The 17,210-nt window shown below is 54.7% G+C and overlaps 1 protein-coding gene across 4 annotated transcripts in view; it reads left to right on the top strand.

Annotated features, from left to right (window-relative positions):
* The window catches only part of UBE3B (ubiquitin protein ligase E3B), a 55,045-nt gene extending 44,929 nt beyond the window's left edge, over positions 1-10,116 (top strand). For 3 of the 4 annotated variants that reach the window (XM_077765946.1, XM_077765943.1, XM_077765944.1), the window contains 5 exons: positions 415-473; positions 2,777-2,959; positions 3,421-3,532; positions 6,867-6,959; positions 7,962-10,116. In XM_077765946.1, the coding sequence (XP_077622072.1) occupies positions 415-473; positions 2,777-2,959; positions 3,421-3,532; positions 6,867-6,959; positions 7,962-8,153 (639 nt within the window). In that variant the 3' untranslated portion in view covers positions 8,154-10,116. The other variant, XM_077765947.1, reaches the window with a different exon arrangement.
* Positions 10,117-17,210: the final 7,094 nt, after the last annotated feature.

Below are 17,210 nucleotides of genomic sequence, written 5' to 3'. Positions count from 1 at the left end.
CACACCATGCATGTTATTATATAATCTTTTTTTTTTCCCCACCTGCTCCACAAATACACATTTTCATCATATTTTTAATAGCTGTGCGACATTCTGGGGGGTGGTTGCACCAACACGTATGTAACCATCCTCTTTGCCCCTAAATGCTCACACGGTCTCCTCCATGACATCGTGAAGCCTTAACACAAGCATTTGAAGGCAGATTGGATGAGAAGACACTTTCCATATTGATCATGCAGGGTCTGCTTGTCGCTATTGAAGCCCTGGCTTTTTGCGAAGATGATTGTTCCCAAACATGTCCCATCTCGAGTCTGTCATTATTAGGGACGTTGGTGTCGGGCCCTCTCATCTTAAGAAAGCTTTATTTCCCCGCTAGAACTCTCTCGAGTCACTGCTCCCCATCTTCTCCCCCAGCTTGTTTGCCATGAACTGACTCCCGGAGGGAAGACCACGCCAGTCACGAATGCAAATAAGTGAGTATAGCAATTAGATTTTTAAGGTCACCACTCAAAAAGACTTCATTCTGGCTTTCTGGGCTCACTTGGAGAATTTATTAAGATAGATCGAAGTAGAAAGAGGCCATAAATATCATCATGGAATTTACCGGTTACAGTTCAGAGGCCAAAATTGTATTAAATTCGATTTGCAAAATAAGAATTGACAATTTATTTTTTGCAGAAGCACATCTAAGGTCAGAGGCACCCAGGCCGCGGTGTTCCTAAGAATTTAATGACACCTTGAGATGCAGACAAATGGGTTCTGAGCCACTCAGGCACTTCTGAACCCAGAAGGCACGGAGGCGGAAAGACACCTTGGAGGGGCAGATCATTTTGGAATGATAGCATGTGGCAGTTGTATAAAACGCTGTTCTTGAGAAGACACGGTGATGAATTCAAATGCCACAGACAGGTCCTCAGACGCAGGGAGACTCCGAGGCCCAGCAGCTATTGTCACAGATAACAGGCTTTTAGAAATCTATCATAAATGTCAACCTCTTTGGTCCCTGGAAGCAAAACTCCTCAGTGCACTGTCTCCACCCGCACTATTCTCCCCTAATTAAAACAGTAGAACCTGGCACGGTGAGTAGATATTGGCCCTTTTGTCAATCTATCAATCTTCTCCTGCCGCCAGGCTCCGCGGAGCCTCTGAACTGTTAATCTGAGCATCAGTCTCCCAGTGACAAGTTAGAGTTCAGTCCCACCCGGTGAGTCATTTGGATCACATGCACGTCACAGCCCAGTGTTCCCGAGCAGCGTGTCCCTCCTGGGTCGGGTGGGTGGGTCATTCTGCATGCTTGGAGAGCTTTTATTTAGAAGAGCAGACCTCATATCCATCATGACCGAAAGACAGCAGTTTTGACTCCCAGCCACAGGGCATCAGTTGGACAGTTGGGGAAAGCCCAGGGAGCTGTGGCTGGGAGGCACTGCCTGAGGGTGTCCCTTTGGACAGCTTCACGTGAACCAGCGCACATAACCTACCTTTCAGGGTGTGTGGCTCAAAGCGAGGCCTCGATAAATGGGAGCAGCGAGCATCACCACCGCCAGATGTGTGACAGGTCACACAGAGCCCACCACCCTCAGAGTGGCCGTGTTGGGCCAGGCGTCACGGCACGGGGCCGATGGTGGGAGCGGCGGGCCACGCAGCCAGAGGCAGCGGGCCAGGGCAGCCTGTGTTGGCGTGAAGGCCCCGTCCTGCCCGGAGAGCTGTGCGGGACGCCACCTCACAAACCCTTGTGCGTTCTTAGCGCCCAAGCTCAGTACAAGGGCCGGGGGAGCTGGTTCCACGGACGGCCTTCACAGGCCTGGGAACGCCAGCGCTGCCCTGCTTTGGGGTGACGTTTGATCTTGCACTTTCTGGGGGCTAGGGAGGTAAAATGGGAAATTCCCCCACAGCCCTTCTCTTTCGGTAAAATGGAACATCGGGAACCAGCTTCAAAGAGTTCAGGGAAGGCTAGCAATGATGGAAACACCTTACTGAAGTGTATTACGGTGTGAGTCTTCTCCTGGTTTAAACAGTCCCATCTTCAAGGTCAGTAACTCAAATCTGAACATCGTGGGATGAACTTTTTCTTTGGACTGTGCTAATCTGGGCTTTTGAGGGTTGTACTCAGGCTGGCCTCAGGTTGTTTCGCCTCTGAGTAAATGGTTTGCTGAGAAATCAGCGATGGTAGCAAGCCTGGATTTAACCTGTTCAAAAGAGTTGCACGGTTTTACGGTGTTGTAGAGGTCACCATGCTCATAAAAACAGAACCAGAAGTCCATCCACTCGGAGCCGTTGTTTGTGCTCTGACCGCCGTCCATCCTACCTGTAAGCCAACTGCATTTGGTTACAACTTTTCGCAGGCTGACCTCTTCAGGGCTGAGAGTCTTGGTCCAGATTAGCAAGGCTTTGACTGAGATTCCTTCATGAAACCCGTTCTCTGCTTTAAAGCTTCTGTGAGGACTGAACTATATCTTAGCTGGTACCAAGAAGGGGCATGTCCTCAGCTGGAGAAGGTCTCACTTGAATTCTCGGTACAGTGGGGTGTCCCCCGATGTTTGACCCACTGGTCCGGGGGAAGGAGTGAGATGATGCGCTCGAACGCACAGCGCATACGCAGTGGCACACAGGAGAGTCACTTCCGTCATCACGGTCCTCACGATTGTTCTGGTGAGACGCCAGGAGCCACTTGTGTTTTTGTGAAATGGTTCAGAACTGACTGGACTCCTCTTTCATTCCCTTGGTAACAGCCCACCCCGGCCCTTTAATTCCCACCGTTTTCTCTTGTCGGCCACAGGATTAGCTACATCCACCTGATGGCCCATTTTCGAATGCACACTCAGATCAAGAACCAGACAGCCGCCCTCATTAGCGGGTTCCGTTCCATTATCAAGCCTGAGTGGACCCGGATGTTCTCAACCCCTGAGCTGCAGCGTCTCATCTCCGGCGACAATGCTGAGATTGATCTGGAAGATTTAAAGTAAGGAGCAAGGAGGTGGGGGGGCGGGGAGAGGTGAAATCGTGGGCCTCCTGGAAAGCAAGCTCTGCCCCTTTGCTGGGCTCCTTGCAGAGAGCTGTTTCCAGAGCCACCTCCAAGTGCACTTCTCCCTGGTCAAGGGTGAATCACCCTGGAGTGAGACAAGCTCAGCCACTTGTCTGTCTGGAGACCGTGAAGTTGGCGTGGGGCCTGAGGAGGTCTTAGGGCCGCCGGCTCTCCAGGGCCCTGGGGGGATGGCCTGGCAGGATGCTAGGGGCTGCGGAGCCGGCGCGAGCTCCCCACCCACCTAGCTTCCGGGGACATGGGTTATGAAGACATGGACTTCGGTCTTCACCCGGGCCTGCCCCGGTGTGCTGGATCATTTGTCTGAATCCTGTCCCTGCCCATGTCTGTGAGTGCCCATGGGAATGCGTGGCTGAGCCCACTGTCTGGACTGTTTTCAGGAGGCACACGGTGTACTACGGTGGTTTCCACGGGAGTCACAGGGTCATCCTCTGGCTCTGGGATATTCTGGCCTCTGACTTCACGCCCGACGAGAGAGCCATGTTTCTGAAGGTATTTTGTATGTTGCCTACACGTGTGTTCATAGATCTTCTCCTAGACCTAGAGACCTCTTTACACGGTAATTTACACTGGAAAAAAAATAAAATTGTCAGAAGGACCTCGTTTTATCAGCATATCGTCTAGCATAGGCTGGCCTCCTTGGTAAGTCCAGTAGTGATAAGACAGCCCCGAGGCAAGGCTGAGTCAGGTGGGCCAGGACCTGCTGCACACCCTCTGCAGAGACATGCCTGTCGGGCCCTGCCAGCTGGGCTCCACACCCCGTCTTTCCCTCCGTGGGCGCTGGCCTTGACCATTGTCTCCTTTCTTCCCTATAGAAGCCAACGGTGTTGATGACCTTAAAATACAGATAAGCAAACTTTTTCTTAAAGATTTTTTTTTTAAAGTAATCTCTACACCCAACGTGGGGCTCAAACTTATAACCACAAGATCAAGAGTCACACTCTCCACTCACTGAGCCAGCCAGGCGCCCCCCAGACAAGCAAGCTTTTTAACAGTCTCCATTCCTACTCCAGGGACTGCCTCTGCGCACCCTTTTTCTCAATAATGAGACATGTGCAGTGTCACACACACACAGTGTCCAATAAAACACATGGATGAGGGGCGCCTGGGTGGCTCCATCAGTTGGCCATCTGACTTTTGATGTTGGCTCAGGTCATGATCTCACAGTTCACGGCATCGAGCTCTGAGTTGGGCTCTGTGCTTAGCGCGGAGCCTGCTTGGGATTCTCTCCCGCCTTCTCTCTCTGCCCCTTTCTGTTGGGAGCTGTTTCTGAACTCATAAGTTGAGAAAGAACTCCTTGTGACGTTAAGGTAAGTAGCACGGACTCTTACCCGATATCCACCCCCACCCAATTGTTACTGCTTGAGTACGGACCCCCAGGGCACCTTGTTGATTGGTATTAGGAGTGAGCATTCTGGTCTTGATATGCTGATAAAGGAACTTACTATGGGAACTTCTTTTGTGGTTATGGGAGCAACATTGAATTCCTGAAAGATCCGGTTTTCTTAATACCTCCCATTAAGCGATAAACAGGCTATTGACCCCTGCTCACAAAGAGCTAACTTTTGCCTTTATTATGCTAATGTCACCTCTGAGCTGTTCCCCATACCTTTTACATATCAGTGTTCTGGAAAGTTTTTACTGATAAAAGGATTTATCATCAGAATGCCACTTCTGTGCCTTCCCCCAAACGCTAAATCATAAAATAAAGTTGAGTCTCAGACAGTGCGGAGAGGCCTGGCTGGTGACCAGAAAGAATCTCATGCCTCTCTCACCCTCCCTCACCGACACCATCCATCCTTCAGGGGCCCCTGGACCCGGTCAGAGCGGGACTCTGGCACCTCTCCCCCGTTCGCACACACCCTCTCTCAAAATAACTATTTTTTTTAAAAAACACATACGGCTGAGGAGGCTGATAGCAATGTATGTTTTTGCAGAGTGACTAACGTGAACCAGTGCCCTTATACTGCTGTCTTTGACGTTGTAAACATTCAAAGCATTTCCTCGATGCCACCATGTGGTTCCCTGTTACTGACATCAGCAAAGTGCTTTGCAGGACACTGGATGATATTTACTTGTCTGTGTGTGTGTGTTATATATCCATGTGTTTTTATAAAAATGGAATCATCACTTTGTCATCTGGTCTTCTGTTTGGTATTTTGTCACGAACATTTTGTCATATTCTGGGGATGAATTTAAGTGCCTTAAAATAACCTCCTTTGGACGTTTGGGTTTCTCGAGTGGCCCCAGTTGTTGAAGCAGCAAGGACAGTATCTCCACCAATTGAAATGGCAGTGGGTTTTCTTCCTCCTTGCTTTGGCGCTGTGAGGAGAGTTTGTTCCCATCAAGGAGGCCCCCTCTGGCAGGTTACAGAAAGGGCCTGGTTATCCCTGCAGGTTTCAAGGGCCTTGGGGTAGGCAGGTGGACCTCATTCCGGAAGGGGATCCTCAAGAAAATCGATCAGTTTTTCCAGCAGTGCTTCCTGTAGGCAAAACACTCTGTCGACCCGTAAAGCCGCTCGCCCTGCCTCCCCCAGAAAGAGAGAACCAGTGTGACAAGCGCAAGCAGCTGCTGTCCCACACAGCAGGCGTGTGTGTGTCTCCTGATAGCCTGTCGCCAGGCCTGCCGTGCCTGCTCGTGGGGCCTCCTTTTTCTACAGACGGGCCACGGAGTCAGGTGAAAGGCGCAATGGTTGTAGCAGCGGAGCAGATGGGACTCTGCCTTCCCTAGATGTAGGTGGCAGGTGGCAGCTTCCCAGGCCCCCGTTCCTCCTCCTCCTGCCCCGGGGGGTGAACGCCCGCTCCGTGCATTGAGCAGCCCCGCCTTGCAGCAGGTTGGAGCAGCCCGAACCGGGGTGGCACAGGCTCTCCCAGGTGCCTCCTCGACACAGAGCAAGCGCCCCAGCCTGCACGGAGTGATTAGACGCGGCCAGGCTCCCAGGCCCTCAGACACTGGCTTGCCGCGGCGTCCGGAAGCACGGCTTGGTGTCCTAGTAGTGGGTCCACACTTCCCCTGAAGAAGGGAGAGCATGTTTAGCTGACATTGAATTTTGAAAAGCAAATGGTTTCATAGGACTTCCCCCTGCAGGTCTGTCCTGTGGGTTTCCAGGTTGCCCCGAGTCCTCTGTCCAGACTTGAGCTAGCACGCGGCGGTGGGGGGGGCTGACACGGGTGCTGCCACCTGCTGCCCACAGGCCCCGTTTCCAGTGCTGGTCTGTCCCTCAGCCTCGCTGGCCCTCGAGGCCTGAGTTTTGTCTTCATGCTGAGAGCAGGTTGATCCGTGAGAGAGGGGACCCGCAGCCAGGCTCACAGAGGTTGGTCTGTAAATCTGGAGGCCAGGGCCTTAGGTGAGCGCACCCACACACCCTCGCCTGTGTGGCCAGGAAGCTGAGCAGGAGGCCAGGTGTGTGGGGGAGCAGGGCCTCTCTCTCCTGTGCCGCGCTTAGTGGGCACTAAGTGCTCCCTTTGCACGGTGTCCGTGTAAGCAACGGCTGGCGTGTTGGACCCACCGGAGGTCAGTCCTGTGGGGGGGTTTGTGTTGTTGCTGAACTCTTCAGCTACACGTTCTCCACCCGGTAATGGGGTTGATGCTGGGTCACAGCCACTAGTGTGCCTTTCATGGGTATTCACCTTCGAGAGCAGCACCCTTAAGAGAGATGTGAGATGTGTACCGGCTCTTGGACCAAATGCACTCTCTGTCACCCTGCTGGTAGCCAGTTACCGGGACTGGGACCAGAGAAAGCAGAAAAGCGCAGCTCGCCTGTCAGGGGCCTGTTTCTGAGGGAGTGAGAGCCCCACTCTGTCCCCCATCCTGCCTTGTGTTGCAGTTTGTGACCAGCTGCTCCAGGCCCCCGCTCCTGGGATTCGCCTACCTCAAGCCTCCTTTTTCCATCCGCTGTGTCGAAGTGTCAGACGATCAGGTATCACTGCTGAGGGGGTGCAGGGAGAGTCGCCCCCCTCCCCTTGGTTGTTGTCGGCCGTGCCCACCGGCCGGAGCCTTAACCCAGTCCGTGTCCACGGGGCAGGCAGCGCAACTCCTTGGAGCCACGCGAGAAGGTTCCACAGCCCTCTTGCCCAGAGAGCAGTCCAGCCCCCAGAGGATGCCCTCAGACCCGGCCTGCTCTGGGGCCTGAGCTCTCGTTACTCCCTTGGGGAAAAAGTACCCGGGGGCGGTTTTGGTAGCTGCTGGCCGGGCCTGGACTCTGGGCGTGAGGGGCATTGGGGGCGAGGGGTAGGGACAGTGGCTTAGGAAAGGGGCAGCACAAGCCTGAATGCCAGCCATGCATGCCCAGCAAGCCGCTTCCTCCCCTCACCTGTGACGGAGAGCCAATGCCTGGGGGTTATCATGCTCTGGGGAAGGGGCGCTCGAGTAGCTGCCAGCAGTCAGTGTTAAAACTCTCACCCCTCTCCTCCCCTCCCCACCCGCAAAACCCAGTAGCCCCTGAGCGCAGCCGCCCTTCAGGGTGCTGCGGTCTGGGCTCCAGGTCCCTCGTGAGGCACGAAATGACCTTCAGTCCCCTTACTTAAGGAGCTGTCCCCACTTACAGTCTGCCCTGGGCCACCGCGCCGGCGGCAGGCAACGTTGGCTGCATTACACGTGTTTTTGTCCCTCGAGTGTTTCTGTGGTTTTCTGGCCCTGTGAAATTGACAAGGTGCTAGCCGGAGGCCCGTCCCCCAGCGCCTGACCCCAAGTCCACGTGCAGGGCCGGGCCGCCCCCACTGCCTCTGCCCGCTCAGCTCTCAGGGCCAGTCGGGCCGTGTGTGGGGGCTGGCCTCGGGCAGCAGCGTGCCTACTCACCGCCCAGCCGCCCTGCTCAGCCCTGGGGGGCCAGCTGGAGCCTCTCCCGGGTCTCCGGCTTTGGCACGAGCCCAGGCTCCTGCACCAGGGGCTGCCCCCCCAAGGCTGTGGTCTGTGCTTGCAGGACACCGGGGACACCCTGGGTAGTGTCCTCCGCGGCTTCTTCACCATCCGCAAGCGGGAGCCAGGCGGCCGCCTGCCCACATCCTCCACCTGCTTCAACCTGCTCAAGCTGCCCAACTACAGCCGGAAGAGCGTGCTCCGCGAGAAGCTGCGCTACGCCGTCAGCATGAACACGGGCTTCGAGCTCTCCTAGCACCCGCGTCCACCCTGGCCGCCTCTCGGGCCCCGGGCCACCGGCTCCAGGGGCCGCGGCGCCTGGGAATGTGACCCAGCCAGGCAACCTCTCACTTTCTACAGCCATGAGACGCCCCTGTGGCCTCCACAACTTGGGACGCACGTGACAACTCCATAGCACTCCCCAGGTGACGCTGATGGGAAGGGTGTTGAGAATAAACCTCCAAGCTCCGCCGGCGCTGGTCCTTTTCTCCTGCTTTCCAGAGGCCTGTGATCGCACAGAGCCTTCTTCTGGTGGTTTGGTTTTTTGGCGAGTCTTTTCTTTCCCTGACTTTGAGCTGCACATGAACGAGTCCCAGGAACTCCCAGGGTCCAGAATGGTTTTCATGACACAGGCCCAGTGTACAAAGCCTGCTACAGGTGAGACACTCTCCTTCCGTTGCTGAAAACTCTCTACTCAGGTAAGGCCTCGCCAAGCCTCTATGCACTCGACAAAGTCCTGCCCCCCTCGCATCCACCGTGGCCTCTCTGCAGCCCGCCAGGCCCACCCACCACCCAGGGAGGCAGAGGTGCCTGCCGGGGAGGCCGTGGGGCCCAGGAAATCCGCGGCGCCACCCCAGCCACAACACCACGCCTTCCACACAGCGGCAGCGCCCCCTGCGCCAGGCCCGTCCACGCATACTCTGAGCGCTCAGCAGGCCTCAGCACCGGGGGTGCCTCCACCAGCTCCACCCCGTCTTGTGCGCTCACCTAGGCATCTGGCTTTGGGGGGAGAAAAACCCTTGGCCCTTAAGAGCAGTTCTGTTTCCAGACGGCGCTGGCTGTTCCCCAAAGTCTGCTTGATTCCGAAGGGGGCAGCTGCCTCCCCCCGCTGGTTTGCCCTGCTTGTTGTCTCGGAAGCAGTAAATACTAACCAACTTACCCAGCCTGCCCCGGCAGTGACCTTCCTCCATTGATGATAATATCGCAAAAAACTTGCATCTTGCCGCTCATCCACCTTCAACGCAGGGGACCAGGAGCCCTTTCACTGACAGAGGCTCAAACGGCTGAGGAAACTCTGAGTTGGGTTTTTAGGGTTTTTTTTTTTTTTTTTACTTCATTTTCTCTTCCACCCATTATGCCACCCTACCCCCCTTGTCATGAGAACCTCACTAGATCCAGGGAATTGAGACAGAGACCATGTCTGTGGTCTGTGTCGACAGCCATCCCCCCGCCCACCTCGTCAAGCTCCTCACGCATCCCTACCACCAAGATAGAAGCCAGGAGTGCCTGGCCCCTCCTCTGCCCTGCGGAGCCGGCTGAGGGCTGACCGCTCTCCCAAGCAGCAGGGCGCCTTCCAGCATATTGGTGGCAAAGCGGGCAAGACCTGTGTCCGTGGCCTCCATCAGAGGGTCGTGGCTGGGTGCCACGTCCTGCTTGGGTCCGAGCCCCTGCGCTTCTGGAGAACAGAGTTTCCCTTTGGTGGAAAGACGGCAAGGAATCAAAAGACAGACAGGAATTTATTCTTATTATTTAAGATCCGTTAGTAACCTCTAGTTCTATGGATTTGCCACTTTAAATAGCTCGACTCTCCTGCCGCCGCCCTCCAAGTACGCGTGTGCACTGAGCGGGTTTCTGCGTTTCCGTTGCGGCTGATCGCCTACCTGCACAGAGATGTGTCATCTCGGCCTTCAGTGCCTGAGAACCCACCAGGGAGGGGTTGGGGGAGGGTGGCCCCCAGGCACCAACACCAACTTCATGTGTTCTTTGGATGAGGAGGGGCAGTTTGTAATGTCATTTGAGTTCTCTTCAACAGCTGGAAATGTTGCACTAAAACCCCAAACCTGTACCCTTATAGCTGGTGTTCATTGACACCTCGATGGCTCTTGATGGCTCTAAAGAGTTGTGGCGTTTATTTTTGTGTGTGTGTGTGTGGTTTCATAGATAACCTAGGGATTAAAATGTGATCAAAGGCTTTATTAAATTTGTACTTCAGCACATGATGGCTGTGTTCTGCTTTTTATCTGAAGGAGCGCTTTTCAACCACGTGCCTGGATCGCTCACAATGGGGCTTAAAGGGCACGTAGGCTCCCGCAGTGGAAAGAAGGTACAAAGGATATGACAGACTCCCGAGTCTCACCCACTAAGTAGAGTTAGTAGCCGTTGACAGAGTCCTGTTTGCTTCCCGCACTGTTCTGAGAAGTAGCACACATCAGATAAAGCGAAGGCCGGCTCTGCTCCACCCAGGCCCTTGCCCTCGCACCCACCTCCCAGAGGCTGCCATCACCCTGGATTACGTGTCTTCCACACAAATGGATACAACTGATAGACGTGTTTTCGCTGAAAATAATCCACATCAATTCAAAAGCGTATGAAGGCAGACTTCACAGCCACATCCGGGTCCATTCAGCTTCGCTCCCTTGCCAAGGATCATCCTTGCTGCACACGCAGCCATGTCTCCCTCTGTTCAGCCCAGAATTATTTTGAGCAGAAAACCCAATCACACCTGCCCGTTTTCCCAGCTCATCCATGGTGGCCCCGGCCTCCCATGAGTTCTCACTGCCTCCTCTGGCCTGGAGCCCATGGAGGGTCTGAGTGGGAGGCCGGTCCCTTTGAAATCCAGGGACTCAGGAAAGATGTCTTGAAAGCCCGGTGGCCCTTTTACAACAGTCGGAATGCCTGAGCACCCAAGGGAGATCCGTGTGTGCCGGCTTTGCTCACATGGAGCATTTGTGGCATGAAAGGAAAAGAATGCCGCCAGGCTCCCCAGGTACATCAGTAGTGTCTGGCATGGGACACCCCGCCCAAAACTCCAGTGCCTCATTCTGTGACATTTTGGCCTTTAATTACAAGTTATCATGGCAAAGAGAAAGTTTTTATAACTGAGCAAAACAAAGGTGGTGGTTGTTTTTTTTTAATTTATTTAAATGATTTTTTTTTAAGAGTGAGAAAGGGAGGCAGGGCAGAAGGAGAGAAAGAATCCCAAACAGGCTACACGCTCAGCACAGAGCCTGACCGGGGGCTTGATCCCACAATCCTGGGATCACGACCCGAGCTAAAACCAAAAGCCAGACGCTCAACCGACTGAGCCACCCAGGTGCCCTTAAATGAAGACCATCGTAATAACGCCGCCAGAACTTGTGAGTGCCTAAGGGTATTTAGATGGAACACAGTTTGAGGAAGACTGGTCTGGGCAGTGTTTCTGACCTCAGCAAAGCCATGAGCCTCTCTGTCCTGTTGACTTAGAAGATGTCAAACTACTAAAGGTGACAGGGTCACGGACAGACAGGTTATCTCTAAAGCTGGTTAACACGTAGACCCAGGGCTCCCTTAGGCCTCGACTTACTTTCTGGAAAGCTCATAGGTTGCTAAGAGCAGCTGGCAAACTGTGGAAAGTGGTTCGTGTGGCACACCGTTCCGAGAAGTGGAACGTGGGCTCGGGACCACAGGGATGCATGCACCCCTCACTTCCTGCTCCGTCCCAGGCCAGCCTCTGCACATGCCTCTCAAGAGTCTCCGTGTCCCCTCCAGCGGCCACAGGGATTAAAGGAAGCAATGTGTGCTGTGCCGCCCACTCAGCTCCTGGCACCAAATCCACAGACTTCAGTCCCCTTCCTACATTTGCTCACTTTGCACTAGAAGGAAATGGGGCTGCCTGTGACCTGCCGATTAGGCCCTGGCCCAACCTCCAGTAGCTTCTGCTGCCACCGACTGACACTGCAGGGCGGTGGGAAATCATACAGAGAAGTGTGGTCTGCGATCTCCCTCTGGAACTTCTGCAGGATGGTGGGAAGGCGCCCCCATGGGGGCCCAGCCAGGACCCAAGGGTGTCTTCAACTTTTGGAGTCCGGAAGAAGTCGCCTGCACCTCATCATCATCATGAGGGCTAGCCTTTGTTGCAAGCCCGTGCTTGGGTCGTGACTGACTCTGGAGTCCGAACTGAGTGAGTGCACTGGACAGAGTAAGGGGTTTGGGGCCTCTGGGATGGGGCTCGCATCCTGGCTCTGCCATTCACTCACCCTGACGCCAGGAACAAGACCCTTGGCATCTCTGAGCTGCACTTCCCTCTTCCACAGAATAGGCCTAGCCACAGCCAGCACGTAGTGTGTGGCCCGAAAGGCCCCAGCCTGTGCCAGGCCCTCTATGGACAGTGATACGGAGATTCATGGCAGGTGTAGCTGTCCTCTGTATTTTACTCCAGAGACCTAACTGACGTCCTCTCCGGAGTTCTCTCTTTCAGACTCCTTGCGAGGAGGCTTCCCTAGGTGTTAGCGGGATGTGCCAGGGGCTTCTGCAGGGGCTTCTGCAGGGGCTTCTGCTGGGCTTCGCCCTCAGCCTCCGGTTTTTGGCTCCTTTGCTGGAGTTGTCGCCGTGTCCTGAGCCTTCCACCATCCGGGACCAGCAGCTGCGTTCTGTTCATGGCTTTCCCAGCCCTCAGCAGCGGGGTGGTCTCTGAGTCATGGGTAGACTGGGCTCTCTGCCATTTTACAGACACTCCACCAGGAGAGCCAGACAGCGGGACCACTCAGTGGCCACAGGAGAGACCCCACAGACCTGACCTGCCTCTCTGGCCCCGGAGAAGCCTGCAGAGGAATTTGAAAGCATAAATCAAAATCCAAGCTTCCCAGACATCAATGTGCCCACGAGTCACCAGGGAGATCCCGCCCGATTCAGCAGCTCTGGGGGGCCCAGGGACCCTCCTTCCTGACAGCCTGGTGCTATACCATGGACCCCACTCAGGAGCAAAGGTGGGAGTGCATCATCCTCCAGGGCCCAGCGTGCAGACGGGTGGAGCAAGAAGACCATGAACTCAGCATCAAAAACTGGTGCAGCTCAGCTGAGTGACTCTGGGCAAGTTTCCAACTTCCTGAACCTTCTTTTCTCATCAGTAAAACCACAGATCACATCTCACCCAGGGCAGGAGCTGCCGTCCCCCAGACCCTCACCCCAAGCAAAGCACGGCACTCAACCTTCCACACTAGCTCTTGAACTTACTCCACAGGGGCCCTGGGCCCTGGGAGCATAACTGGCCCATTCTGCAGGTGAGGTTGAGGTTCAAAGAGATGCATTCGCTTGCACAAGACCACACAGCTAGAAAGCCCCAGAGGTAGGGTTCGGCCCTGGGTCCCTGTGATTACAAAGGGCCCCCTTTGACCTCTCCCAGCTTTGCTGCCATGGGGAACAGTCTGTGCTGGATATCTCGTGGGTGGGGGAGCTGGGGAGGGCTAGGAGTCACTGGGTGCAAACAGAGGGCTCGAGGAGAGGGCTCCCCCAGGGAAGGCAGGGGAGCCTGAAGTTGAGGGCAAAGACAGACGGGGGCAGGTGGGGGTAGCACATGATGAGTTATTCTTTGTCCTCAATATATTGCCTGTTCTGGGCACCTGTACCAGACACGAGGCTTCACGACCCTCTCCCCACAGGGCCTGGCCCCGCTGACTCACCAGCCTGCTTGTGTCCCACCCAGGGTCTCTGCCCGGGGAAGGGAGCATCACTCTGTGTGGGGCAAGTGGGGGTCTGCCACCCGGATAGTGTTGTCACCATCACAGTGATGCCAGACGGACCCAGCAGCTGGCGGGGGGCCCAGCCAAGAGGTGGCCCAGTTAGACTGCCAGAGAGTTCAGGCTTGCCTCTGTTCACCCAAAATAGACACCCCGGCTGCGCTGGATGCTGGGGGCACCACTCTGCCCTGCAGACCTCAACTGTCCAGTTGGGGGAGAGGCCTGACTAATCCAAGGAAGAGACGTCTGAGCACGTACTGTGATCATTCACTCGCGTGCCACACTGTTAGGATGCCTGCTTCACAGCTGGGAAAACAGGTTTGGAGATGGCAGCCCCCTTGTCCAAGGCCCTAGAGTCGGTAAGTGGCAGAGCCAAGATTCGAACCCTCGTTTGCCACACTCCAAAGTCCTTACCAAGGTTTGAGCAGGCAGAAGAGGGGTGGGAGAGCCTTCTAGACAGTGGGGTCAAGCTTGAGCAAAGCCACAGGGGCTGTCCTGTCCCTTATTCAGAGCCTCCTGCACCTGGTGCTCATCCTTGCCCCCGTCTACCCTGAGGGGACAACTGGACACAGAATCGCACCCACTGTGAGGTTAATGCCCTGCAGGGTTTTTAAGGACTTGCTGAGGACCCCAGAGCTGTCGTCTCCCGAATCCTGGCCAACCTGGGAGAGGTTGCCGTCTGCAGAGCTGCACCGTCCTGGCTGCAGAGGTAAGAGGCAGAGCTGGGCTGGGAGCGTGCCTGGGCAAGGGTGACCTGCTCTGCCATTCCCTGCCTCCACCTCCCTCCTCAAAGCTCCCCCAGTGGCGGGTGGCTGCAGGGCTTTTGGGACCCCCACCGCTTCCTTAGCTCATCGCTCCAATCCCTTCAAGCTGAGCCCCTCTCCTCCCCAGTTGAGCCACAGACCCAGGGGGGCAAGGTCAATGCCCAGAATGGCCCCTTCGTGCATCTGGGACCATGATCCATTTGGGGCTGTGGCGTCTTCTCTACAAAGGCCTTGCTCTCGGCCCCCAAACCATCTTAATAATGACGGTGAACTTGCCAGTGCTTCCACAGCAGTGGCCCGAGTTCCCTGGTCTTCCGTCTTGGGTTCCTGTCACAGCAGCCCCTTTCGAACGAGCCAGGTGGCTTGTCCCAACAGGTTCATGCTGAAGCTGAAAAGTTGGAAACGGCCCACCTCCAGCCACCCTCACGAGTGGTTTCTATCAGCTAAGGCTCAAGCTACAAGTGACAGAAGCCAGCTCTGCCCTGTGTAGACAGAAAAGGGATTTATCGGCAGGTCGGGAGGACGAGAGACCAGGGCTGAGCCAGAACAGGAGCCAGGGCAGCTTGGGGTCTTAGGGAGAGGCTGTGGTAGAGCAGAGTCTGGAGGACTTGGCGGGAACTGCTCTGCTCCAACCAGGAACCCGTATTTGTTCCGATCGTGCCAGAATCTCCAGGGAAAATTCAGGGAGAGAAAAGATCGAGCAAGGCATTGATGTCACTCTTCCATTTATTCATTCAATAAATGTTCTCAGACACCTGCTGTGTGCCAAGCACTGTTCTAACTAAGCGCGAGGATAGCGTGTACTTTGAGAGAGACAGACGCTATTGGGAAATGCAGAAGATCGCTTCTGATGCAGTGAAAACAGGACAGAGAGCCCCATGGAGATTGTATCCCGTGGGGAAATGCAAATCCCCAGAAGGGAATGGAGGCATGGCTATCAAGAGAAGAGGGACCCGAACATAGCAAATACCCACAAGGGGTCTCCTGCTATTTTCGGGACTGGGAAAGCCTGATCTGATGCCCAGGGCAGTGGCAAGGATTCGGATTCTGGAATTAGACCAGACTTCAAATCTGGTTCTGGCCACTTCCTTACCATGACCCGGGGCAAGTCACCTAATCTTCCCACGCCTACAAAGTGAAGAGGATGAGAATTCTTCCCATGTAGGGTCCCTGTGAGGTCACCTGAGGCCGGGCACACCCCTGCCTAGCATATAATGAGCACTCAGTTTACTTCCCAGACCAGAGGGGGGTGGGGATGCGCGTGTGCAAGGTGGCTCACTGAGCCAGGTCCTTGACATTGGCAGTATGTCTGCTGACCTTCCAGAGTATTGCATTAGAGCTTTATGATCTNCGAACCCACGAACCGCGAGGTCATGACCCAAGCGAAAGTCGGACGCTTAACCGACTAAGCCACCCGGGCACCCCAGAGCTTTATGATCTTTTTGAAGTTTGATGGTTGATTTTTTTTCTTTTCTTTTTTTTTTTTTTAGATTTTATTTATCTTTTTAAAGTAATCTGGGGTGCCTGCGTGGCTCAGTCAGTTGAGCGCCCGACTTCGGCTCAGGTCATGATCTCACAGTTCGTGGGTTCGAGCCCCACATCAGGCTCTGTGCTTACAGCTCAGAGCCTGGAGCCTGCTTCAGATTCTGTGTCTCCCTTTCTCTCTGACCCTCCCCTGCTCATGCTGTTGCTTCAGATTCTGTGTCTCCCTTTCTCTCTGACCCTCCCCTGCTCATGCTGTCTCTCTCTCTCTCTCTCAGAAATAAATAAAACATTTAAAAAAAAATTTTTTTAAAGGAATCTTTACATCCAACGTGGGGCTTGAACTCACAACCCCGAGATCAAGAGTCACGTGCTCTAATGGACGGAGCCAGCCAGGTGCCCCGCCCCCCCCATTAGCTTTAACATCCTTCATTTCCTTCCTCCTTCTAGCTAAGATTTATTAAGGTACCTTAACTACAGGACTGCCCCTGCGCCCTCGAACCGCCCTGCAAAGCACCCAACACAGCTGAAGAAATCCTCCTTCCAAAACACCCGCATTTCCCAATGGTGTCTGTGCTCTGTCATTGCAATAGGACAATGTGACGTTGCTCAACTACAGGTGTGTTCCTAGCAGTGTTCGGTGGGAGGCGTCATCAACCAGAAACTCAAAGTGTTTGCCCCGACTCCATGCAGCACTGAGGGGGACTGGGGGAGCTGGGCCTGGTGCCTAGCACATGAGGAGCAGCACCAGTGGGAAACGACAGGAGAAACAGCCAAAGGGCTGTGGCTTCTAGAAGGACAGCCCCGGCCCTGGATCACCTCCTGCTGGCAGAAGGAGGGGAGACAGAGATTGCGGCAGAGGTCGGGGGGTTGCGCGCTGTCCCGCTATTTCTCGCTAGCTTTAATCTCAGCTTTGCATGCTTTGATGTGAAATGTAATTACAGATTCTGAACTATGGTGGCGAGCTCGTCAGGGCTGACTCATCAATTAGTCAGATTTATAAGTATTCGGTTCTCGGAGATCTGTGCCCCTGATGTTGTCACTCAAAGCTCTGAGAAATCTGTCCTGCCGGCTCACCCTCTTGGGGACCTGCAGGGTGGAGAGAGCCACTTTTGAGGCCGGCCTGGAGGGACAGTCTGTCCACACCTTGGCAGCCCAGAGACCACACCTGCCTCTGAAGTCCTCATTCTCTAAAATCTGTGAGGGCCTTTGCCTAGAAATCCAGAAATGTCCAATACATTTTTGTTCCACTACCTCCATCGGAAGTCATGCTGGTGGATTCTTAACACCTTCTGCCAAATCTGGACCCAGCCCAGCCTCAGACTCCATTTAAAAAAAAATTTTTTTTTAATG

The sequence above is a fragment of the Crocuta crocuta genome, unplaced genomic scaffold (genome assembly GCF_008692635.1).
Source record: "Crocuta crocuta isolate KB4526 unplaced genomic scaffold, BGI_CrCroc_1.0 scaffold339, whole genome shotgun sequence".
Classification (NCBI taxonomy): domain Eukaryota; kingdom Metazoa; phylum Chordata; class Mammalia; order Carnivora; family Hyaenidae; genus Crocuta; species Crocuta crocuta.
The sequence above is the reverse complement of the archived record's forward strand: the minus strand, read 5'-3'. Positions and strand labels throughout refer to the sequence as shown.